The sequence below is a fragment of the Populus trichocarpa genome, chromosome 6 (assembly GCF_000002775.5).
Source record: "Populus trichocarpa isolate Nisqually-1 chromosome 6, P.trichocarpa_v4.1, whole genome shotgun sequence".
In the NCBI taxonomy this organism is placed as follows: domain Eukaryota; kingdom Viridiplantae; phylum Streptophyta; class Magnoliopsida; order Malpighiales; family Salicaceae; genus Populus; species Populus trichocarpa.
Window position 1 is genome coordinate 9,682,566 of NC_037290.2, and position 26,479 is coordinate 9,709,044.

Below are 26,479 nucleotides of genomic sequence, written 5' to 3' on the forward strand. Positions count from 1 at the left end.
CTTGTTACCCCCGCGGTGTCTTACCTGCCTACTGGGCTTGCAGGGTGTTCAGTGGGTCCGGGGATTAGTTGTGGTGCGCGTAAGCTGGCCCGGACACTCCGGGTTACTAAAAAAAAAGAAGATTGCATAGATCATCAACCAACAACATATTTCATGACACAAATCCTACCTTTAATAGAAAACAATTAGAAGTCTGAAAAAGTAAAAGAAATAGACAAGAAATCCAAATTAAAATATAGAATCCAAAAAAATATAAAAAAATAATAAAAACTGTCATATCATGAGTAATAGTGATCAAAACACGATTCTAAAAGATCCTTCAATTTATTAAGCAACATAATGGTTACTCTAGAAAAAATTATCTGCAGAATTACCTTCAAAAAATTGAGTCAGATCCAATGATCAGATATCATGTTATCACAATTTTAAATAATGAACCAATCTTAGCCGTTCCAAACATTTTCTTTGACCTAAACCTATCTCACTAGTTCATAAAATAACCTACTAAACCATTCATAAAGTCTACTTAGATCAGATCTTTATTTAATAATGTCACATCATTACTCAAATATTCAGAATCATCCATATCTACATGCCCAACTATATCACACTACCACTACAATCTTGTCATATTGGTTTAGCAAAAGAAGGTATGAATTGCTTCATAGAAAAAAAAGGAAAATGAAGAGGCGTAGCCATAGACAAGTAAAGAAAATAAAATCAAACAAGATTAAATTGTGTGAGAGTTGAGCTAACGTGATCTAGTCAACCTGACGGGTCCAAAAAACCTTCATACTATCAATAAAAATATAGTTTGACTCAAAAATTCCAAACAACATATTTTTGAAAAAAAAATATTAAGACAACAATATATTAGATCAACTGAAGTTAACTTGCCAAATTTACAACCCATGTCTTGAGACCGTGAAAAAAAATTATGAAGTTCAATTCTCAATCAACTTAGTATTGAATGATTAAAGTGAAAAAATAATAATAAAAAAGAAGATAATAAAAAACAACTCAAATTAACCTGTCAAACCCACAATCTAGGTCAAAAGACTAGGATAACTCCATAAAAAGTAAATTGAACAAATTATGAAATCTAATTTCCAATCAACCTAATATCCAAAGGGAATTAAAAAAAAACATAAAAAAGACTCAAGTCAACTTAGGTTAACCCGTCAAACCTATGATTCGGGGTTATGAGATTAAGATAATCTCATAAAAAGCAAATTAAAACAAATTATGAAGCTCAATTCCCAATCAATCCATTGTTAAAGTACGAATTAGAAAAGAAATTCAATCTAAAAAATAACACAATAAAATGACTTTAGTCCACCCATATTACCCCTCAAAATTCGTGACCTGAATCATGAAATCAAGATCATCTCATATAAAGTAAATCAAGATAAATCATGTAACCTCATTCCTAATAGACCCAAAGTTAAATGATGAAATTAGAAAAAATGTTAATTAAAAAAAAAGAAAAGAAAACTCAAGTAAAGTAGCCCCGTTTGTTTGCTGGAAAATAGTTTTCTTTTGGAAAGTGAATTCCGGGAAAGTGAATTATTTTCTGATGTTTGGTAGTGTAATGGAAAATAAGTTGGAAAACACTTTTCAGTGTTTGGTTATGTCATGGAAAATGAGTTGAAAAATAACTTATTAATGTTTTATTTTTCTCAAGTTTATTAAAATAATGAGAAACAAATCTTACAAATTAAAAAGTTGAATGAGAATGAAATTGAAAAAAAAATATAATTTCATAAATTATCTCAAATAAAATAAATAATAATCAAAATAATAGAGATCAAATCTAAAAAATAAAAAAAATAAAAGATGAAGAAATTAAAATAATAATAATTAACATTTCATAAATTATTTCAAATAAAATAAGTAACAATCAAAAGAATAAGGATCAAATCTGATAGATAAAAAATTTCAATAAAAAAATGATAAGGGAAAAGGAAATAACAATTATATAAATGAGGAGTAAAGTTAATATAAAAATTAAATTTTAAGAGATGAAATTGAAAAATAAATATTGAAAACAAAATATATATAGCAATCAAAAGTTTGAGGACCAAATTTGATACAATCAGCAAATAATATGACATTTCTAAATTTTTCACAACTTCCGTAAAGTGTTTTCCGCCCAAATTTTTCAGGAAAACACTTTCCTGAAAACCAAGCCAAATTTTTCTTTAACTGGAAAATATTTTCCGTTGACCGGAAAATGTTTTCCGTTGACCAACTTTTCTAATGGCAAACAAACACAGGAAAGTTTGGAAAGTGGTTTTCTGGAAATCACTTTCCGGGAAACAAACATAGCCTAGGTTAACATGTCAAACTTGTGACACCGGTTCTGAGATTAAGATAATTATATAAAAAGTAAACCGTAACAAATCATAAAGCTCAACCTCCAGAAAATTAAGAAAAAAACATATTTAAAAAAAAAAAGAAATGCAAGAAAAAAAAAAAGAGAAAATGAATAGTATTTTGTTAAGTGATGTACAGTAAAAAAATCTTTTATTTTAGTTTTTTTAATTTAATTTTATAGTAATTTTGAAAATCAAATTGTTTTTCTTGGCATTAGCGAGCCTGGTATGCATAATTTCCAGCCCTTTGCGCAAATATAGTTAAAAAAATAAAACAAAACAAATTATAGTATTATCGTTTCATCAATTCATTTCAGAAGTTCCAATGATGATAAATTTTGTGTTTTATGTTTGAGGCTTCTGTGGTTCCAATCCAACTCCACTTTGAATTATACCATCCAATTGCTAGTCTGGGCTTCAGGTTTTCTAACGTTGGTTGGTGGGGCCTCCTCTATCGACTACTGCATTGATTGGGCCGTAATTAGTCTGCACGAAGCCTTGGTTTCCCTTGGAAGCATTAACATTTACTAATTATAGGTAACCCTTTTCAAAAAAAAAAGAAAAAAGAAAAAAAAAAGAAAGTATATATAAGTATTTTTAAAAACAAAATTACTAGAATTATTTATTATTTGATAAAACCTCATACCATTTATATTTTATCAATTACTGAATTTTATATTTATAATTACTTAATTAAATATTATGAGACCTACATTTTAGTATTTGAAATTCTTAGTTCCGTCATTTAGTAAATAAATTTTAGTAAAAATCTTTACTGCCCCTTACGTTACATATTCACACAATGAGAGGATTTTCTTTAGACAATCGTATCTATTCTATGCTAAATTAGTCATAATCCTCCTTCAATGGTTTGAGTAAAATAACAACAACAATAATAATTACAGTCAGCAACAAGTTTCTTGTGGACGACCAAATATTACCATACTGGAGTTAATTAAAACCTTATAATTCTTATTTATTAGAGAATGAGAATGATAATACGCAAAAATAAAATAAAAATTCCAGCCATTTAGGACACCCTTCCATTAGGAGTCACACGCACAAACTTTTTATGCAAATAGTTTTTTCTATGTGCATATAATTTTTTTTTATATAGAGCATATATTATTTTCTACACCAATAATATTATTTATTATTAGTATTTTCACCAATAACATGCAAGACACAATCCATGCACGGCACAACAACCAATAAAATCATTATGGCTAGTCAATAATAGCACACCAATTTCTAAATCAATGGTATATCTATTTCTCTATTAAGAAAGTTAAAGATATAGGTGTTTAAATACACCTAGTCACCTGCCAAAATCCAAATTTCATTGGCCACATTGAGCTATAGATAGCCATAGAAAGTTAGAGCTCGTTTGGTGTTATGATAACAATTGCTTTTCAAAGTGTTTTTACTTGGAAATGTATCGAAATAATATTTTTTTTATTTTTTTAAATTTATTTTTAACATCAACACATCAAAACATCTAAAAATACTAAAAATAATAATTTGAAGCAAAGAAAAAATAAAAAAAATTCAATTTTTTCATAAATATTTTTGAAACGCAAAAACAAACAAGTTATAACCACACAAAAGTTAGAGCATTCACAACCACAATCAGGCCATACTATACAATTTCTAGCCAACACATACACAAGCTACACCTCAAATACACATTTTCTATAACTTTATTTTATTTTTCTTTTCTTATACATTATTTTATCCTCTTGCATTTACTAATTTAAGCATAGTAAACTCCTTTATTCTTCAAGAGACTTGTCTTTTCAAGAAAACATCTAGCCATCAAACTAAACTCATCAACCAAAGGCCAGCCCAGCACTCCATCACCATTAACCCAGGAAACAACCATGGACATTCAATTTTCATCTAAAGTTTTTTCACGACTTCATCAATGACACTATTTATAGAAAACTGAAAAGCAAATCCATTCCCTTTGACCTATCATATTTTTTCAAGGCTAATAAAACTAAAAAAAAAAAGGAGTAATTAATCTTCCTACTAGATAAACTCAAGCTCTTTAATAGCTCTCACATCAAATACAAGTGCTTAACAATGTTCTTCTAGCCATACAAGAACAACATCGTACCCTTACATTTCATCAAAAGGAAATATAAAATACAGCTCCATTACATGTACTAGAGGTAAAAAAGACAACTTTAAGCCCCGTTTGTTTGCTGGAAAGTGGTTTCCTTATGGGAAGTGATTTTCTTGGAAAGTGAATTACGGAAAAGTGAATTATTTTTCGATGTTTGGTAATGTCATGGAAAATAAGTTGGAAAACACTTTCCAGTATTTGATTATGTCATGGAAAATGAGCTGAAAAATAACTTATTAATATTTTATTTTTTTCAAGTTTATTGAAATAATGAGGAACAAATCTTACCAATTAAAAAGTTAAATGAGAATGAAATTGAAAAAAAAATATAATTTCATAAATTATCTCAAATAAAATAAATAATAATCAAAATAATAAAGATCAAATCTAACAAATAAAAAAAATTAAAAGATGATGAAATTAAAATAATTATAATTATAATTTCATAAATTATTTCAAATAAAATAAGTAACAATAAAAAAAATGAGGAACAAATTTGATAGATAAAAAATTTCAACTAAAAAATGATAAGAGAAAAGCAAATAACAATCATAAAAATAAGGACCAAAGTTAATATAAAAATCAAATTCTAAAGGATGAAATTGAAAAAAAAATTCAAAACAAAATATATATAGCAATAAAAAGTTTGAGGACCAAATTTGATATAATCAGTAAATAATGATATTTCTAAATTTTTCATAAATTCTGGAAAGTGTTTTCTGCCCAAAATAAAAGGAAAACACTTTCCTGTAAACCAAACCAAATTTTCCTTTGACTTGAAAGTGTTTTCCGTTGACCAACTTTTCTAATAGCAAACAAACACATGAATGTTTGGAAAGTGGTTTCCAGAAAACCATTTTTCATCAAACAAACGAGGCCTTAGTTTCACGAAGGAACATGATAAGGAGCTACAAGCCGTTACATCTCTAATTTTCTAAAAGTTAAAGAGGCAAAGTTAAATACCTTATCCATTAATAATATTCTCCTTATCCATCAAGGCAAAGAGACAAGTTTAGTAATTCATTTTTGTTGAGTTAGACTTCCAATTTTCTACTCTATTAAATACTTTAAACTGTGTTGATCAGTTTTTATGTTAACGAGTATAGCCTTCACTTTTGTACTACCAATACTATGGCTAGAACTCTTTCTCATAGGCAGATAATAATAGTTCCTTCCTTATAAAAAGTGCTTAACAATGTTGTGAAAAAAGGAGAAGAGGAGAACCAGAAAAGAAGAAGAAAGAGAAAAAAAAGGAAAGAGAAAAAAGAAGAAGGAGAAGGCTGGGGCAGGGGCAGAGGGGGAGGACGACCACCTTCAGCCCAACAGCGCCACCGTTGCACCTCCTCTCTATCGCCACCAGCAGCAGCAGCTCGTCGAGCAGAAGAAGAAAAGAAAAGGAACAAGAAAAACAGAGGTTCTCGCCTCTGCACAACAAATAAAAAGAAGCCATTAGCGCGCCATCGTGCCCCCAGCAGCACCGTTGCAACCACCACCGCCAGCAGCACCGCCTCGACGCCACCACAGGTCAACCTTCTCTGCAACCTTTGTCGTCCCTGTCACGCCTCCATTGTTCATGTAACATGTGAACAGTGAAGAGCACTGTTCACACGGGCTGGGCTCAGCCCATGTTGTTGGGTCGGGTCGGCCCAGCCCATTTAAAAAAAAATTAAAGAAAAAAATATTTTTCAATATTTGTGATTTCCACACGTTTTGATTTATGTCTTTTTTTGCTTAATATCGGTATGTATTTTACATCGTAAAAATAAAAATCTGGTATTAAAATACATGGTTTTCGTCAACTTTTGAAAAGTACAAAATCAAATTTTAAAAAAAAAGGAAAAATATTTTTTGTGCATACAGCCAAGTATCTCAAAGCTAAAAAATCATATTGTTTTTTCCATACACCAAAAAAGAGTTATTTTTTTAGCATGCATTTTGGCTTTAATAAGCAGTTTATTAAAGTCATGAGAACGTTGGCTAAAATTTCAAAAACAACAAAATTTTTTATTTTATTTGTCTTTTAGTATCCGGGGTACGACCTTACACGTAAGGCGCATTTCGGATATCAGTTTCTTTTTGTGGACACTAGAACAGTTAGGCTTTTACCCATAAGATAAAGAACCTTCTTATTGAGGAGGGTTTTTTCTTGAACCCTTAGAACCGACCAACGACTAGAAAACACAACAAAACCTTAGATTTTATCAGACATTAAAACAATGCAGCCTACCATAGGTAGGGCGTATTTGGGGTGCTAATACCTTCAATTTACGCAACCAGTCTCCGTATCCAATATCTGAGACTAGTTAGGGTTCCTAGTGACCAAAATACTAGGCGGCGACTCTCATTCCCTTTTCCATGGAAAAAGACAAGAATTTCTTGTTTTACCATACTTACCTAGACAGATGACACACCTGAGTGGTGGATGATCGCCGCGACGCCGCACACGTGCGACAATTTTTACGCCAATGACATTACTCATCACCAACATTTATAATTATAGTGTGCATGACATGATAATCATGGCATGACACAATAACCAACAAAGCCATTATGGCTAGCTAATGGTAGCACGCTAATTTTTCCACCAATGATATGTCTCCTTCTCCATGAAGAAAATTCAAGATTTTGGTGTATAAATACACCTAGTCACCGGCTAAAATCAAGATCCCATCATTGACCACACATAACTATAGATAGTCATAGAAAGCCAAGCATACTAGACTGTGCCATACAAGTTCTAGCCACACAAAAGTCAAAGCATTAACAACCGAAGCCAATTTAGGCTATACAATTTCTAACCACCATATATATACAGGTTACACCTATGGACACACTGTCTATATCTTTATTTTTTTAAAAAAAAATTATACATTATTCTATTCTCCTATATTTATTAACTTAAGTATCATAGAATCACCTATGTTTTAGTGGATTTGTTTTTTTAAACAAACATCTAGTCACGTGGCCAAGTTTATTAGCTGGAAACCAACTCATCACTTTATCACCACCAACCTAGAATGAAGCCATGGAAAGTTCAATTTATATATGAAGTTTTTTCGCATCTTCATCAAATACAATCTTATACGATATATTGGAACCTCATATAATAATTTAAGGTTTTATTTTAAGTTAAAATGATTTTTTATATGGTATCAAGATATTTTTAATTAGATAGTGAGGATTTCAAACCATATCATCTACTTTTTTATTTGATTAAATTAATTTTTAACATAAAACAGTAATGGATCTCCGTAAATTAAATTAAATTAAATTTTGATTGCAATAGTTTTCTTTTCATTATTTAATTACACATGGGAGCAAGTTATAAAACAATATACTAAATATTGAGTTTGACCAACAACTTCGAGAAGCTGCTTTGAACAACAGATTACTTTAGTTAGTTTATCTGTCTTTAAGCGTGCGAATTTGCGCAATCGAAGCAAGCACGTCTTGAAAATCAGGAAAAAGCTTCCCCTCCGCAATCCAAGCAAATTGAAATTATCCTTCTGCTCCAACATTTAGGATTAGTTTTTATCCCCCGAGGGGCATGCGTATCCACTTTTAACTGCACTCTATTTCTCCTCCACAAAAGTAAGGGTCAAGTGGTGGTCCTCTCTGGCTCTGTTAAAAGTAATTTCAAATTACATAATTAACTAAATATAGTAAAAATATATATTGTAAAACGTTCTTTCTGCCTCAACCAAATTACTTTTAGATGTCACTAATAAGTCATTTGGCTCGTGCTTAATGTGAGCTAGATTTTTTTTATATATATAAAATTTTTTATAAATGCAGGTTTTTTCAATATGTTTTTTTATATAAAAATTTTTTAAATGTAAATATTAAAAATTATGCATATATATAATCAAATAAATCAAGAAATATATGTGCTAATAAATAAATAAATAAAAACAATCATTAGAGATAAATAAAAACAAAAATGAAAAAATCAAGAAACATATATAAGTAATGATATTTATCCTCACAATACAGGCTTTTGACCTATTCAAAAATAAAATTGATTGAATAAAATAAAAGAAAAAAAATACTATATAAGATTACACTTATTATAAATATTATCAAAAAATAAATATTCTTATAAAATATAAAAAGAAAAAGTTATAGATGAATTAGAATAATTTGTTTAAAAAATAAAATGCATATAAAATAATTAAAAAATAACTGTTATTTAAAAAATTATAAATAAAAGAGAGAATGACTAATTTAAATCTACATCAAAAATTTATTTTGAAAAAAGACATAAAAAGGCATAAATGAAAAAAATAAAAAAGGAAAAAGGAAAATGACAGGCATCGTTGAGTCTGGTAAATTTAATAAGATCCATGCACGTGCTTGGGCCATTAATTCTTTTTGGCTAGTAGATAAAACGAATAACATATCATCTACCCCAAATATTGATTTTTTAAAAAGAGTTAAATGACGATTGTGCCCAGATGTGAGGGTCCTGCACTTCAACTTAAGTGGAGAAAACAATAATAAACCAACCATCTTTGTTTTGCCCGTCCCCGGAGCCGGAGGGCCCCAAATTAGTTTGACAGTACTTTGATGTTGGCATTCACTCAGACCAATGCAGCTTACAATTGCATCTTGCTGTCAGTCATTTAAATTGGAAGAGCTGATTATGGTTTCTTCAAACTCCAAATATTTCAAAAATTACTTTTCAATTTATTTTTTTATTTAAAATATCATATAAATCTTATTAAAATAATTTAAAACAACCTCAAAACCTGAAATTGTCTAGAAATAAAAAATCTTTCCAAACTCAAATATTTTTTTTTAAGCACTTTTAATATTCAATAACATTTAAGAGGAACTATCATCGTTATATAAAACAAAGATTAATTATTTTGGTGGTTGGAATTAATATTAATATTATTATTTTTTATTGCTGGAATTCAATAATTTTTTCTTTTATTTCTCAAATTAAGAACTAAGAAAAATAAAATATTTAATCAAAATTAATTTTTTCTAAAACTTCAAAAAATAAAGGACACAAAAGACTAAGGTAAACATTCCGAAAAAAGTTTCTAACTAAAACACCGTTATTCTTCCTCACGTGTTTCATTTTAATTGCCTGTCATTTAATTTTGTTAATTGTTAATAATTTTAGCCAAATTAGCCTCCAATCAAGCCCATAAAAGAAAAGATTAAAAAAAAAAAAGAGAGAGATAAAAAAAAAAAAAAAAAAACTCGTTGACACGGTTAATCCACGTTGCCCATAAAACCTAGTTATAGTGCGTGGGGAAACAATATTTTCCCCACGTTTTTTAGAGTCTTTGTAATGTACGTACTAACTGCCAATAGGCTGGTTGGTTATAATTTGAGGTCAAAATATGTTGCTGAATTTTATTTTATTTTTGAAGATATGTTTCTATATATGTATGCACTACAAAATTCTTCAAAATTAATATGTAATGGCATGAAAAAATTTATTAATATATCTATATCTAATTAATTATGTTCGCAAAAATATGTATAAATATGAAAAACACAATTAATTAATTATAACACGAATGCCCTACAAAGTTTTTTTTTTCCATAATAAAAAAGGATATCAAAGAACTATCTCAACCCAATAGCTTAAACTGTTAGGTAAGGTTCCAAGATATGATTTATATTATTTTCTAATACACCCCTCAAGTGAAAACTTTTTGAACTTGAAACTTACATAAACTTGCATTACCATGTGCTTAATTTTTATCAAATAAATAGAGATGGTGAGATTCGAACTCGTAACCGCTTGGTCATCAAGGCTCTAATATCATGTTAAATAACGATCTCGACCCAATAACTTAAGCTGTTAGGTAAGATTCTAGAATATGATTTATATTATTCTCTAACAAATGACATATATATATATATATATATATATATATATATAAAAATGGATCAGGTTCAATTTTATTTTATTAATTATTGAGTACTACTATTTTATTTACTTTTATAACGCTCGCTGCCTTGTATTTTTTTTTTTTATCTTCTCATCAAATTACGTTTACAGGGCGTTTAACATGGCAACATGCATGTATGGGTTGCTCTATGATGTCATAACCTGGTACTTAAGATCTCAATACTAACTTATACCAATTACAGTCAACAATGATAAAAGAAAAGGGACATATATTATACTTGAAGAAGAAGAAGTATAAATGCACCTTCTATTTATATATAAAAAGAAATCCTACAAAATAACAACATAAATGTGAACCGCAGCACTTGCAGCCTTCTCTCCAAATCCCTTGCGTAGGGACCAAAGTGTTGATCCTGAGAGTAGGACTTCCGACTGGGAGGCTGTTTATTTTTGCAGTTAAAACTGTATTTCGTGATTTTTTAATATGACTGGAACCATGACTTGAAAAATAACCGATACACCGGAGAGCAGAGCCATGACTTTAATGGAGTATCTACAATGCTTGCTCCCATTTGTGAACGCGGACTCGGACTTTCAGCTGCAGTTAAGAATCGAAACAGAGGAAAAGGATAGCTGACATTACAATAATAGCTAAAGTCCAGTGATGTTGTCCCATTCTGGATAAGTTTCGAGGAGAGAAAGATGGCATCTCCAGCAAAGAAATCTTGACTTTTGGGGTATTTATAATCATATATCCTCTATAATATACACGCATTTTGGTTGAAATTCAGGAGGGAGGTGCATTTATGACATGTAAAATTTGACCAAAGGCTAATGTAAATGACCCTACCACCATGCATGATTTATGTCAGAGGTGGGATCTACGAGGCGACAAGAGTCAAAAAGCAACCCTTCAGTAGGCCTCATGTGCAGTGCTTTGGGTGGAGAAAGTCTCGATACCTAAGGGACCCCATATAGCCCACTGCTGATCAAATTATCTAGGAATTATATTAATGCCTTTTTAATCATACCTACGGGACCCTATACAGTATAAATGACTGTTACCTCTCTTAGCATCAATATACTATAACAAAAGGAAGAAGAAGTAGAAGAAAATGCAAAGCAACGATACGATTCTTTTTTTTTAAAGGGCAAACAGTAAAATATTTGACGAAAAGTAACAGTCATTTATACTGTAGATTGACACAATTTCTTGTCTTTTTTTGAATTTTTGAATTGGATCCTATTTTTATCAAGTTAGTAACTGATTTTTTTATGATTTATTATAAAAATAACACAATAAAAAAATATGGTATCAAAGTGTAAAACGACAAATCATTAAATTAGCATGACAAAGTTCTTTTTAATCCTTTTATTTTTATTTTTTTAGTACAGTCCTTTATTTTTTTTAAAGTTTCATTTTGGTTCAAAAGAAGAGAGAAAGCTATCACATTACAGTGATACAGAGAAAAAGTTATCCATTTGCAATAGTTTGGCAAAAAAATAACAAATCTTAGTATCACCAGGTTCTATTTAATGAGAGAAGATCAATGATACTGATTTTTTCTATAAGTAAGCTTGGAAATAAATTATAAGTACCCTTACTCAAACACCTCTTATTTTTTTTTATGTATTTTTAAGTTTATATTATTTTTTATTTAAATTTTGATTAAAACTCTCCCTCATATTTTTATATTGTTAATCGTTTAATTAAACAAAAAATAAATTTCAAAAGACAAGGTTATTAAACCTGGTGAAAGCTATGACCTAGGTCACGAGTTGGGCAGGTTAACCTGGTTTGACCTGAATCCATTCAAAATGTTCTCATCTCAATACTCGGTTTGACCTGAATCCATTCAAAATATTGTCATCCCAGTATTTTTTTAATAAAAAAAAAACATTGGATCGACATTGCTTTTATTTTTAAAGCAAACTGGGTTTTGCACTGGTTGACTGATTTAGCTGGGCCATGCCTTAAGACTCGGGTCCATCAAGAACATCGTCATGTTAATATTTATATATATAAAAAACACAGCAGTGTCTATAATTTTGTTAGTCAAACTTGGTTTTGATGAGGTCGAATGGTTGTGATTGGACTTGTCAAATTAATCATATTATATTAAACGTAGTTTAAATCACACGATTTAAGTTGGTTAAAAAATATCATTTTGATAATATTGATATATGTTAACGCGTATCAATTTTATTAAATATATACATTTTAGAAAACACGTTGATAACAGTTGCAATTTGATTTTTATGTCAATAAAATTAATTTTGATCTGATCCGCGATAAAGCGATGGCTAGATAACTAGTGGAAGTGGAGTGTCTGAGAATACAATAGCGGTTACTTTTCAAAGTATTTTTCGCTCGTAAATATATTAAAATAATTTTTTTTTTATTTTTTTAAATTTTTTTTTGACATCATCACATCAAAACAATTCAAAAATATATATAAAAAATAAATAAATAAAATTTAAATTTTTTACAAACATGGTTTAAAACGCAATTCCAAATAGCACTTAAGGGCATTTTATGTAATTTACTTGGGCAGCAATACCTGAAAATTTATAAAATTTATTGGAGAATCTGGATGCATGGAAGAATGCTCCAAGACCAAGTCCCGACTCCTGATTCCTAAGTCGTGTTTCAGTCCAGAAAAGTGATTCTCATTCATGAGTCCAAAACAACTTTTCTCTTTCTTTGATGAGGAATTTTTCTTTTTCGTTTTCACTGAAAAAATGGGACGATTATTCCGCCAATCATAATCTCCTAGTATGAACTTTAAGAGGTTGTTGGGTGCATAAGGAGATTTGATCCTTTTCTTTTTATTTTCTGTACTCAAATCTTGAAATTAACAGAAGATTTTCACCAATATAAAGTATATGTCTTTAATTTTCTCTTCATTTTGGGGGAAAACTACATGTTCACTCGCTAATATAGTCCTTTATGTTATCAAAGATGTGCAATTTACCCCTCTGCATACTTTGATTGACAAAGATGAAATCCCAACAGCGCGAATCCACAAAGCATCTGACCTCCAATTCCAAAAATATATATTATTCTTCAGTTTATTTTCATATAATTCACATAATTGAACTCTTAATAACCTCATCAATCGAAGCGTTTTGATGGGAAACTAGAGGTATGTGCACTATATACATACATAAGCGATGCTGAGGCTTTAATTTTATTTATAGAAGTACTTCGAAGGGATGTTGAAGCATTATAATAATCATGCTAGTTCAAGGGTGAAATTGTTAAAATTAGAATTTAGAGCGCTAAATTAAGATATCATATATAAGTAAGGGGTACATATCTAGTTTGTCTTTTTTTTAATCCAAAGTAATGTTCCATGTTCTGCTTTGCATGTTGTTGAGGAAAAGAATATACACATCCAGTGCTTTTGAACAAAATTTCAAAGACGGGAATCACAAAGTTTTTATTCCTCGATAACTGGTGAAGCCAGCAGCAGGCACCGTGTTTATATATATATATATATATAAAGGGTAAAAACCGCGTTCCTATACATTTAATTTTTTTTTTTGTTAAAAATAGTTTTTTTTTTAATGTTTTTAAATTATTTTAATGAACTGATATTAAAAATAATTTTTTAAAAATAATAATAAAAATATCATTTTAATACATTTCTAAACAAAAATACTTTGAACCATAATCACCATTACAATCTCAAATAGACCTGAAGCCAGTAAAACAGAACACGGTGTATCAAAACTAACAAGAATTGTTTTTTTAAATAGTAGTTGTTTTTTAAAGTAATTTTTGCTTGAAAATATATCAAAATTATTTTTTATTTTTTAAAAACTATTTTTAACTTTAAAATAATAAAAGATATGAAAGCATAAAAAAATAATAATTTTGTTTTTTAAAAAATATTTTTTCAAATTTTTATTAACAACGTTTGGAACACGACGGCGCCAAAATTAATCCAACATCCAATCTGCTCAATGCTATTTACTTACAATTTTTCTTCAAGGAGAAAAAAAGAATATAGTGCCTCCAACTGGGATGCAGTGCCACCATATATTTAGTTTCGTTAGGAAATTTTATAAAATTATTATTTTTTATTTAAAAGTATATTAAAATAATATTTTTTTATTTTTTAAAAACCATTTTTAACTTTAGCACAGGAAAGATGTTTATTATCTAATTGCTTGGAGGAGGAGACTTGGAATAGGATTTTGAAGTCCAAGGAAGTTCTTCAGTGAAAACTGGATGCTGTAAGAACAGAGCACTGCGCAAGACATTAATTCAGATGTCAGAAATTGAGGGGCCCGAAACGGGAAAGGGAAACAGGACATGAAAGCAGCACAGTTGCTTCTTTGCTAATAGCAGATGTTCTTGCTTGCTTTACCAATCCCCATGTTCTTGTCCATAAAAAGAAGATAGGCTCTCCATTGCTGCCCGCATCAACCGGGAAGAATCTTCATTCCCTCCCAATTGCTCCCTCAATTAACGTAATCAACTTTTGAATCTAACATTAAAAAAAAAAAAATTGTATTTAAGTTGGATTGCGACCATTAAAAAAAAAAAAAAGAAGAAAGGAAAGATAAGTTGGGCAGTCATTTATAGCCAAAATAAATGGTTAATTCAGATTATTTTTTTTTTATTAATATAAGTATTTGGATCAACTTGCACATATCTCGACTAATCTGATAGATTTAGAAATTAACGATTATGTAATCCTTTAATAACTTTAAAAGGACTTGAACTCTTAACTATTAATAAGCAAACTTAATGTCCGATGAATTATTCTTTAAGGTTGTACCAATTTCATTTAAGGATCCCAGTCATGTGTACCGGTTTTGGTTAAATCGGAAAAGGATAATTACCACTTAATTAGATATTTAGATCCCAGACAGTACTTGGTATGCAAAACGGGGGCTAAAAAAAATCAACGTGTTTGAAAAGGATTGCTTATTAAAAAAAATAAAAAACTATATCTCAATGAAATAAAGATATTTAGCCTATGTAAGAATAAAAAGAATATAATCTGTACATTGCACACACACACACAGAGACCACACATCGAAGATACTATCTTCCAAGAGAGCATTAATGGAATGGCATAATTGAGATTTGGGTTTGCTAAATCTCGTGTTCCCCATGAATGGACTGCCCATACGTACACCCTTCATGGCGGAGTGAATAGGTGTCCCTCCTCAACATGACTGGGCTCTTCATCCTCTTGTAGATGATCCGCCTACGTGTCTTCCCCCACACAATTTAACCTGACTGTGCATCCTTTTTTAACGAATTGGTCACGCATCTACCTTACCTTTTGGTAGAATCAATATGTTTCCCTCGTTAAGAGGGTTAAATGAATATTTTCCAATATAATAATGATTATTTTTTAAAATATTTATTAAAATAATATTTTTTTATATTTAAAAAATTATTTTTAATACCAACATATCAAAATGATTTAAAAAATAAAAAAAATATTAATTTAAAATAAAAAAATAAATAAAAAATAAATTTTTTTATAAAAACTTTTAAAACACAAAAACAAACATACTCTTTAATTTGACTACATGCTCTCCCCGTAACATTCCCCCTCTTAGAGGAATGACCAAGCGTCCCCCTTGTTATGTCATTTTTTTCACTTAATTTTAAATTACTAACCATTAGAGGCTATTATCTCATAAAAAGATATCTAAAATAAGTGTCATAATATTTTTTCCATTTCTAACATTGTTTCCATGCAAGTTGGTGTCGCTCGTGACTATATAAATGTCCATAAGCTATGAAGTCCTCTAAGGCTTTTTCCTTCAACATCAATGTTAACCTAAGCATCAAAACATAACCTTTAAGGCTTTATTTCTTCTACACTAGTGCTAATTTAAGTATCAAAGAGACTCCTAAACCCAAGTTCATCGGTCTTAATCTCCCACCCCATTCACTAGTTAACAAATATATTTTTAGTCAAAATTCACTTTTTTATTCTTATATATTGTTTTGTTTTAAAAAAATAAATTTTTATTAGAAGTATGGTTTATTAACTAAAAAATAAAAATAAAACAAATATTTAAAAAAATCCTACTGATTTGAAATAAAGAGGAAAACATATCTCTTTAATAAAAAATTCCCTTTTTGTATTCATGTGTTGTTTTTTTTTAACAAAAAAATTTATTTTTTTTTAGAAGAATTATTTTTTAAATAAAAATGTATCATAATATTAAAAGCAAATATAATAAATTAAATTAAAATAAAAAATCATTCATCGATAAATTTTACCATAAATGTTTTAGTTAATATAAGAATATGAAATCTAACAAAAAAATATATGAAAATTTACAATAAAAAATAATAACACATATATTTTACTCAATATTCATGAATAATTGTTTTTTAAAATATGAATATCAGGTTCATATATAATCATTCAAAAAGTAATTATTAATATTACCATAGAAAGGTATAAAATTATTTAAGAACTATGATATTATTGAATAATTATTTAAATATCATTATAAAACATTTATTTAAAGAGAATTTTATTATAAAATATAAAACAAAAAATAAAAAAAAGGCCATTTTAAAAAAGTCAGGCGTGTATAGGCTAGAAGGATGGGCCTGCATGCTTCGCTTAAAATTCAAAAGCCCAAGCATGCTTGGGTCTGGAAGGCTTATCTTGTATGCTTGGTTTTTTTTTTTTAAAAAAAAAACAATCAAATAACATGTTGTCAACCTTTTTTTTTATTTAAAATGGCGATGTTCGCCTGAGCAAACAACACGGTGTATGTCTGCAGCATTTTCCTATAATTGGAGGTGGCTTTAGTGACCCAGGAATAAGTTTGAAGTATTTGAACTCAAAAAACCAAAATTTTAATCTTTTTTAACCCAAAAATATTATATTGACCTCTAAACTTCATTTTCTAACAACAAGACATATTTTAATATGAAGAAAAATTTAAAATCAATTTTAATGAATATAATTTATTACACCCTTATTTATATGTAGGAGCATCATATAAACAATTCTCATTAAGGTTTTTTTTTTTCCTTAAAGATGAATGCATAGATATTGAAATCATAGTTATTGGTGGCTGAAATTTGATCACTTGAGAGCTTTTTTCTCTGTTCTTTTTTTTTCCGAAGACTTTCTTTATTCTTTCACAATGACTAGGACTAAAGTACAAAATAAATAAAGTTTTATAACTAAAATGTAAAAGTTAAAAGAACAGGGAGTAAATTATCAAAAGATGAAACTTCAGGATCAAATGAAACTTTTATGTGTCTTTTGAACAGTATAAGTGGAAAAAACTTTTTTTTTCTTATATTAAATTTGATCCTTAGTTTTTCAATTTTTTGAACAATAATCTAAAATTATATTTAACAAAATTGATTTTTAATACTCTATGATATATTGTATATGAGAGAGCATGTAAATCAAAATAGATTCTGACTTGTAAAATAATTCCAACATAACTTGGAAGGATGAGACTGGAATAAACACACTTCTCTTCTCCATAAATTATCACATAACTAGAGATTTCTGTGGATAAAAACTATGTAATTAAGGAATCATTATACGCCAAATTAAGTTCATATGGATAAAAACTTGATCAGTGTAGTGGAATTGGTATTAGTATATGATTATTTTGTTATAAATTGTTAGGGGGTGCCTGATCTCCTTTCCTTTTTACCACTGTCAAATGAAATCTCTAAAGGGTCAGTTTCCATGATTATAAATCAAACACTAATGGGGATAAAGAAGACAAAAGAGTGAGAGAAAGAGATAAAGTGGTTATCTTCTCCACTCATACACATGTATGAATAATTACATTTAAGACTTAAGAGTAACATTTCTACTTAGGTCACAATATTCAAAATCCCAAAAGAATGCTGCAACTTGGAAAGCTGTAGCGCTGCCTCTTTAGAACCACGCTCCAGTGAAAGCACCCATTTCTCCAGCCTCAACTTGAGCAACACAATGCTTACAATAAGCTGCATTGTCCTAACTCTGATTCTTAGCTCATTTTCTCCACTTGGGTCGGCAATGCTTAACCGCACCCTTCTGGTGCCACACCCCAACCCTGAAGAAGTTGTTCAAGAAGTTCAGAGGTACAATGCCGAGTCTAACTTAGCCCTGTCGTTTTAATTTGTTCTTGGTTCTTATATATATGTATGTTGGCTGACTGAGTTGTCTGCATTTCTTTGTATTTTACTCCATTCATGTTTTCCAGTTCCCAGCTGCAAAATTTCTTTGTATGAATTGTTTTGGGTCCTGCAGGTTCAAGATTAAACGGGATCCTTGCTGTATTTTCATTTTTTTCACTGGGTTACTGTGTCGTTAAGGTCACTCTAGTTTTAAAAATTGAACTTTCATTGAACGCAGAAGAGTAAGTGCTTCCGTATCAAGAAGGCAAACGCTACAAGTACTGTCTCAAGAAGATCAATCCACATGCCTAACAGGTAACCCCATAGATGATTGCTGGAAGTGTGACCCAGACTGGCCCAACAATCGCCAGAGGCTGGCGGATTGCGCTATTGGGTTCGGGCAGTACGCAATGGGTGGCAAGAACGGTGAATATTATATAGTGACTGACTCCTCGGATGATGATGCTGTCAATCCAAGGCCAGGCACTCTCAGATATGCTGTGATACAACCTCAGCCCCTTTGGATTGTGTTTCCCACTAACATGCTCATTAAATTGTCCCAAGAACTCATTTTTAATAGCTATAAAACCCTTGATGGGCGTGGGGCTAATGTTCACATTTCGGGTGGTGGCTGCATTACTCTGCAGTATATAAGCAATGTTATTATTCACAACATACACATTCACCATTGTGTTCAGTCAGGTAAAGTTTTGTCTCCATTTGCTCCTTTATTTTCTTCTCTTTTCCTTTCTGAGTGGCGCAATATATCCAGGATTTACCATAATCCAAGATGCTAAAGAACTTTTTAGCTGAACTTAGGATCCGTTTAGAATCCTACCTTTTCATCTTTAACTACTTTCTTTATTGTGGGTGGGTCCTAGTAACCCCAAATTTCTTCAGGTAATTGGAGAAAACTGAAAATGTTTTTTTTTTTGGTTGATCCTGGAGTGTGGGCAGCTGCGAGATATTGATTAAAATAACCATAAGATTCCAAAATTGCAGTAAACCCTCACTCAAGAACTGGGAGAAATGGTGACAAACTCTCTCTGTCTTGTTCACAACGCAGGTAATACTAATGTGCGTTCAAGCCCGACCCACTTTGGGTACCGGACCAAGTCGGATGGTGATGGCATTTCCATCTTCGGCTCCAAAGACATATGGATTGATCACTGCTCACTTTCTCATTGTAAGGACGGTCTGATTGATGCTGTGATGGGGTCCACAGGGATCACAATATCAAACAACTTTTTCTCCCATCACAATGAGGTTATGCTGCTAGGTCACAGTGATGATTACTCGCCTGACTCCGGGATGCAGGTGACCATAGCCTTCAACCACTTTGGTGAGAAGTTGGTGCAGAGAATGCCTAGATGTAGAAGAGGGTATATTCATGTGGTGAATAATGATTTTACACAGTGGGAAATGTACGCTATTGGTGGTAGTGGTAACCCTACCATTAACAGCCAAGGGAATCGTTACACAGCTCCTTCCAATCGCAATGCTAAAGAGGTAAAAATAAAACTACTGCTGATTCACGCTTTTGTTCTTTTCTGTAATGGTGTTACTATTTTGCATTTTGATGGGCCTATGCCCTAATGGCTAATCACCAGATTTCAAGTACTTTTCAAGGTGGGGTTATCATTGCTGAATTTATAAACATGAAAACCCTAGTATATAATAATATATATATTTTCTGCTGGGAGTTTTTCCTTTGAAGATTTTACTCGTCATATAATCCGGCCACTAGAAAAACAAAAAATGGTACTGGTTCGCATCTTTAATAGAACCCCAAATCCACTTTTATATCTAAATATTCCAATCTCTAAGCAATTTCTATTCTTGCTTTTGTCTTTAACAAGTCTTCTTTTTGAAATATGCCCTTCAGTTTGGTGGCAGGCATGAGGACAGATAATAATTGAGACAATTTTTCAAAACAAGATTTGACCCGTATGTCGCCATTTTCGAAGAAAACAGAAAATTCGGTGCAAAATCCTAATTATTAGAATAAAGCACACAGCAGGAGCAAATGAGTAGAGTAATAATACCAAGAGTGTGTTTGGTGTCTTGATGGTCTTTGGGATTTACTTTTTATTTATATCGCGTGTAAAACTTTAGTTGTTTTAATTAAATATATATTTTTTAAAAAATTAGAATTAAAAATATATTTTTTTAAATTGCAATAGTAAAATCTAAACACTAAATATTTTATAAAAAAACATGTTTATGTCTTTTAATATATATATATATATATATATATATTTAAAATTATTCAAATTCGTACAACTACAATAAGAAGAAAGGCTTAATCTTAAACTAGTTGGGTTCTGTTAGATGAATCGTTTCGTATCATTTGGAGCGACCATAGACCAAATAATATAGAATGAAAAATTAAAAAATAAAGAAGCAAGAGTTTTGACAAAACTCTTGTTTTTTATTTTTATTTTTATGAAAACAGTGTTTAAAAACACGATTTAAATTATATTTTTTAAAAATTTAATTTTTTTTATATTTTTTTATTATTTTGATATTCAGATGTTTGATATATTTTCAAATACTTTTTAACCATAATTACTATCGTATTTTCAAAGTCGAAGTATACTTAATAGCTAATGTCGAGTAGAGTGAGCATGAAAGGGAGGGTGTGGTTTGTGCAGGTTACAAAGCGGGTGGACACGGCGGAAGATGATTGGAGAGGTTGGAATTGGAGATCGGAGGGAGACATATTGGTTAATGGAGCATTTTTTGTGGCCTCAGGTGCGGAACTAGAGGTGAAGTATGAGAAGGCCTACAGTGTGGAGCCCAAGTCAGCTGTTCTCATTGACCTCCTCACCATGCACTCTGGCGTCCTCGGTGTTGGTGGCAGGTATACAGTGACATTTCTTTTCTTTCCCTTTTTCTCTCTCCCCCTTACTTTCTTCTTCTCTTTTACCTTTAATTCTATCCCCTTTTCTCTCACTAAATTTCTAGGAACACCCTCAACCCTACTTTTTATTTCTGATGCCAATCAAATCCTGGGATTTATTTCCATTGACATATTGGGCTTGATTTTCTGCCATATACCTGGTTCTTAAGTTGGGATTTCGGCTGCTAAAAGGAGTCATGACTAGTTCAGAACTGTACACCAAAAGAATAGTTACTAGGCAAAAATTAATACTGAACCTCAGGTTTTTTTCACTTTGATGCTATGGGAAACAGTGAAGATTAAGTAATCAGTTGACAGTTAATGTTACAAGAATTTATTACGACTTACGTGAGACATGACCGAGTGAAATGGAATGAGCAGGAACAACAATCTGGGAATGTGGAGCACAGGGTCAAATGGCGGCAAAGAGGGATTAGGATCCGGCGAAGGCGATGACTATTTGGATGACTACTCCGGTAGCAGTATTTCGTTGCCACCTCCCTCTCCATATGCTCTTCTTCCTATTTTGACTGCACTGATCTACCTGTTATCTTTCCAGTACATTATAGCAGCAGCACTGACATCCATGTTGTAGCAGGAAAACTAAGTTGTAATTTTTCCTTGGTTAAACTGAACTTTTAAAGGATTTTGAATTTTTTTAGTTTTAAATTTTGTTTTTTTTATTTTTGAATTATTTTGATTAGTTAATATTATAAATAATTTTTTTAAATAAAAAAATTATTTTGATATATTTTTAAGCTAAAATACTTTAAAAAATAATCTCTACTATATTTTCAAACAATATAAAATTTCACCATTTTAATTTAACATCCGCAATTCTATTAAGAACCTGTTTTCACCGATTCTCGCAATAATTATCCCATCTAAATCTTACAGTTTTAATTTTATACCCCTAAAAAGATAAAACAATAAAAGCATGTGACATCCACATAAATGCTATCAAGGCATGGTTTTTATTAGATATCTGATTTGTGCTTCGTATCGAGTTATATTACTTTTTTAATATAAAAAATTAACTATGAATTCAAAATTTGATGTATATTGAACATATTTTTTTTTTAAATACTGAGATGATGACATACTAGACAACATTGTTAATGAAAAAAAAAACAATTTAAAAACAACAAAAATCTAAATGTTGAATGTTAAAATTGAAAACAAAAAGAATTAAAAAAACCTAAAATTATAACTTGATTGAACCAAGTTAATATAGATATCCATGTAGAAAGCAAATTGAAAAACATTTCAAAGCTTAATTTTCAAATCAACTCAATGTTGAAGGGCAAAACTAAAAAAAAAAAACCCAATTAAAAAAACTGAGTCAACCCGAGTTAACCCACCAAACCCACGATCTAAGTCATGAAACCGTGATGAACTCATATAACAAAAAATAAATCATTAAGTTCAATGCCCAAATACCTCAATGTTAAAGGATGAAATAAAAAAATCAATTTAAAAAAATAACCGAAGTCAATCCGCGGTAACTTTCCAAATTTGGGACCGGGTCATGATTACATATAGAAGGAAAACACAAAAAATCACAAAGTACAATTCTCAATCAACCTAATGATAAGGGATGAAATTGAAAAAAAATCAATTAAAAAAAAGATCCAAAACAAAATAAATAGTAATAAAAAAATGAGGATCAAGTTTGACATAAAAATAAAATGGCAGGACCCCTTGCTATTTTGAAGAGAATGAGAGTGGAAACCAACAAGGGGAGAGAAAAGAGAGGAGAAGAAGAAAATGAAAAATAAGTATCCATGCACCTCCATCAAATACATGTGTCGCATTGTTGGGACGACCTCACTGAGATGCTTCTAGAGTCACCAATGATGGTAACGTTACGATACTTGAGGAAGCGGCACATGCTTCTAGAGCACGACATCTTCCTTCACACACTAGAATGTACAATGCACTTGCCAGTCTCTTTGCCATTATTCGTTGACCCTAGCCCTTGTAATTTTTATTAGTTTAGAAGTTGGTCTCTCAAGTTTTAATTATTTTAGATCAATAAAATTAAATTTTATTTTGCAAAATTGAGTGTCAACCACGCGTCATAAGCTTTCCTTGACATCGTGACACCCCTATTTTAGGCAAACAAAAAAAATATTGTCAAGTTCAATCCGAAGTAAACTCAATTTTAAAGGATCAAATTGAAAAAAAAATGAGTGACAAAAAAATAAATGGTGTTGATCTTTCCATTGCATATGCAATTCAATTCTTGATCCTTTAAAGAAAAAAGAGGCTGCATATTTATCTATTGTTCATAGCTTCAATTGTTTCATATCAATAAAAAATCATTTAATATTACCAAATCGAGCATCAACTAAGCGATATTTGTTTCTTGAGACCCCATAAGTCAGGCAACAAAAACAAACGACTAAGCCCAATTCCAAATAAATGTAACTTCAAATAAAAAATCAAAAAATAAATTGAGGGATAAAAATGAAAAGAAGAAGAAGAAGAAGAAAACATTGTGGATTACTAATGGGTGTCGGTGAACCTTGTCTTCCTCATATCCTTTAGTTTTTTTTTTTAATCCTAATCTTAATTGATAAAAATTAACTCATTAGATAAGTCCATATATAGTTATTTTATTCTCAATGTCTTCGTGCAATAGACTGGCCATATAATGACAATGAGCATGCGGATTGCATCAAGAAAAATACCTCCTAGTGGGAATTTGTAATGCCACGCACAACCAAATTAACCCCTCAAGATATTGCAATGAAAAGAGCATTACAGTTTTTCTAAATGTGAAGCAAGCTTGAGAACAAAAGGAGTTCTTATGCATGGAGAAAAGACAATTTGCTAAAGAATTAATATTATTTACATGTATTAAGCAAAGAGAATTTTGGCAAATGAGTATTCCTTGCTTAAAAAGCAAAGAGAATGAAGCAACTTGAGGAAGAGGCAAACCAGAAAGGCAGAAAATATAAATGAGGTCCCAGTTATATACTAAGATATCATATCTTATCTAATTATATTAAAATATAATCCAAATATGATGTTAGGAGGGGATAACTCAGGGAGATTCTTGTCTCCACCAGAAAAGGGGAACTCTCAGACTGTAGAACTTGTTTGTGAGGTGGGATATTGTACTCAATATTATTCTCCAAATTGAATAAGAAAAAAATTTAATATCTAAATCTAGTTCTAAGATATTATAATGAAATTGATGCAACTCGATAGAGACTACAGATTTGTTTATGGTGGCTTTTTACCGGCTTAATATTCATTCACTATTAGAAAATTAATATAATTAGAAATATTGTCAAAATTGTTTTGTCCGTATATTACAATGACCTTTACCAACATAATTTTCTATCCCTGTATTCATTAGTAAACACAAATAGCTGAAAAATTCTCTCAACACTACAGATTTCACAGTTTTACCGACGAACATATTCCGTCGGTAATTTTTTTACTGACTAAATCGCTGATGGAAAACTTCCGTCGGCATAACGTTCATCGGTAACACCGCATTCTGTCGCTAAAGCTGTCGGTAAAAAAAATATTACCGATAGTTTTATAGACGGAAATTGCGTGCAAAAAAAAAAACTTCGGTAAATCAAAACACAGATACTGTGACCACAAAACTTAAAGAAATATGACTTGTGCTGAGAAGAGGGAGATTTGTTTTTGGGGGGCTGGTTGTTTGCAGTAGGGGAAAGTTGGGATGGGAAAGAAGAAGGAGAAATAGGGGAGGAGAGGGTCGGCAAAGTGGTCATATATTAACTTTTGCCGTTGGAATCACCGACGGACTACTTCTGTCGGTGATTCTGTCGGCCATTCTGACGGTGAATCAGTCACGTCACTGTATGGAGATCCCGGTTTGAATCCCTCGGTGATTCCGTTAGCAATTCTGAAGATGAATCGATCACGTCATTGTATGGAGCTACCAGTTTGAATCCCTCGGTGATTCCGTCGGTAAAATCACCCGCAAAAACTTCCACGTCAGCGAACCACTTTTTTTTTTTTAATTCTGCATATTCTGTTTGTAATTCCGTCGGTATATACCGACCGAAGTAGTCCACCGGTATATACCGATGAAATTACAGACGGAAAATATGTCGTTGATAATTATGACCATAAATTACCGACAGAATTATTTCGTCGGTAATGCCGTTGATATTAAGTGAATTTCTAGTACTGCAATATATACCGACAGACAAATAAAAATCGATGATGACATTACATACGGTTTTTCTATCGGTGATATGTTAAATTTACTAATGGAGATACCGACGGAATATAATGAGTATATTGTTTTTTGCGCGCTTTGTCCGTCTGTAAATTCATTGGTATATTTATTTCTGACGGACTTACTGACAAATTATAAATTATGAACAAGAGTTTTTTTTTATGGACTATGAGTGTAAATACCAACAAAAATTTCCATCAATAAAATTAAATCTGATAGTGATTGCAAGATAATCTATTTATTAAGTAAATCATTAGAGGATAGAGAGAGATACGAAGAAGATGACGTATTTCATGGTAGGTTTTCTAGGTAAATTCAGCCTTCTCAGAGATTAGAAAAGGGTAAGAAGGGGTGATCTTTCCCTTAAAGCAAAGTGACATCAACCAAAGTTTGTTCAGTTCACCTAAGCTTCTTTCTCTCATTACCTAGTTGAATAAATTAAATAGATAATATTATCTTTTTCCTTTTTTATCACGCTTGACCAGCTTTTGGCTCATGAACATTATGACGAGCATATTACATTGCTGGCTTTTCTACATGAATAAAAAACAGCTTCAAGTCATCAATTATAACTGCAAACTGTTCTGCCTTCAAATTGTCTCTCCTCTGCAGCATAACAAAATATATCTGATGCAGGTAAGAGTAAATAGCAACTGCTAGATCATTTTATAAAATAACAGTGAAACACTAATTAATAGAGATGGTTTTAATTGGTTCATTCAAGCTTCTATGCATTGATGAACCAAGTTCACCTGTTCTTCAAAAAAACTCAGCTGGACGCCGCCCTAGACTTTGATTATGTATCAGAGAATAGAGAGGCAGCGATCTATACTATAAAAATTATGTCTA

General features: G+C 30.8%; 1 protein-coding gene across 1 annotated transcript; it reads left to right on the forward strand.

Annotated features, from left to right (window-relative positions):
- The first annotated feature begins 18,113 nt into the window (after positions 1 to 18,113).
- On the forward strand, positions 18,114 to 22,071 carry LOC18100132 (probable pectate lyase 12). The gene is made up of 5 exons (XM_006381320.3): positions 18,114 to 18,464; positions 18,739 to 19,202; positions 19,567 to 20,009; positions 21,155 to 21,363; positions 21,784 to 22,071. Exons 1-5 carry the CDS (start codon positions 18,334 to 18,336, stop codon positions 21,995 to 21,997), a joined length of 1,461 nt encoding a protein of 486 aa, XP_006381382.3. The 5' UTR covers positions 18,114 to 18,333; the 3' UTR covers positions 21,998 to 22,071.
- The last annotated feature ends 4,408 nt before the right edge of the window (positions 22,072 to 26,479 follow it).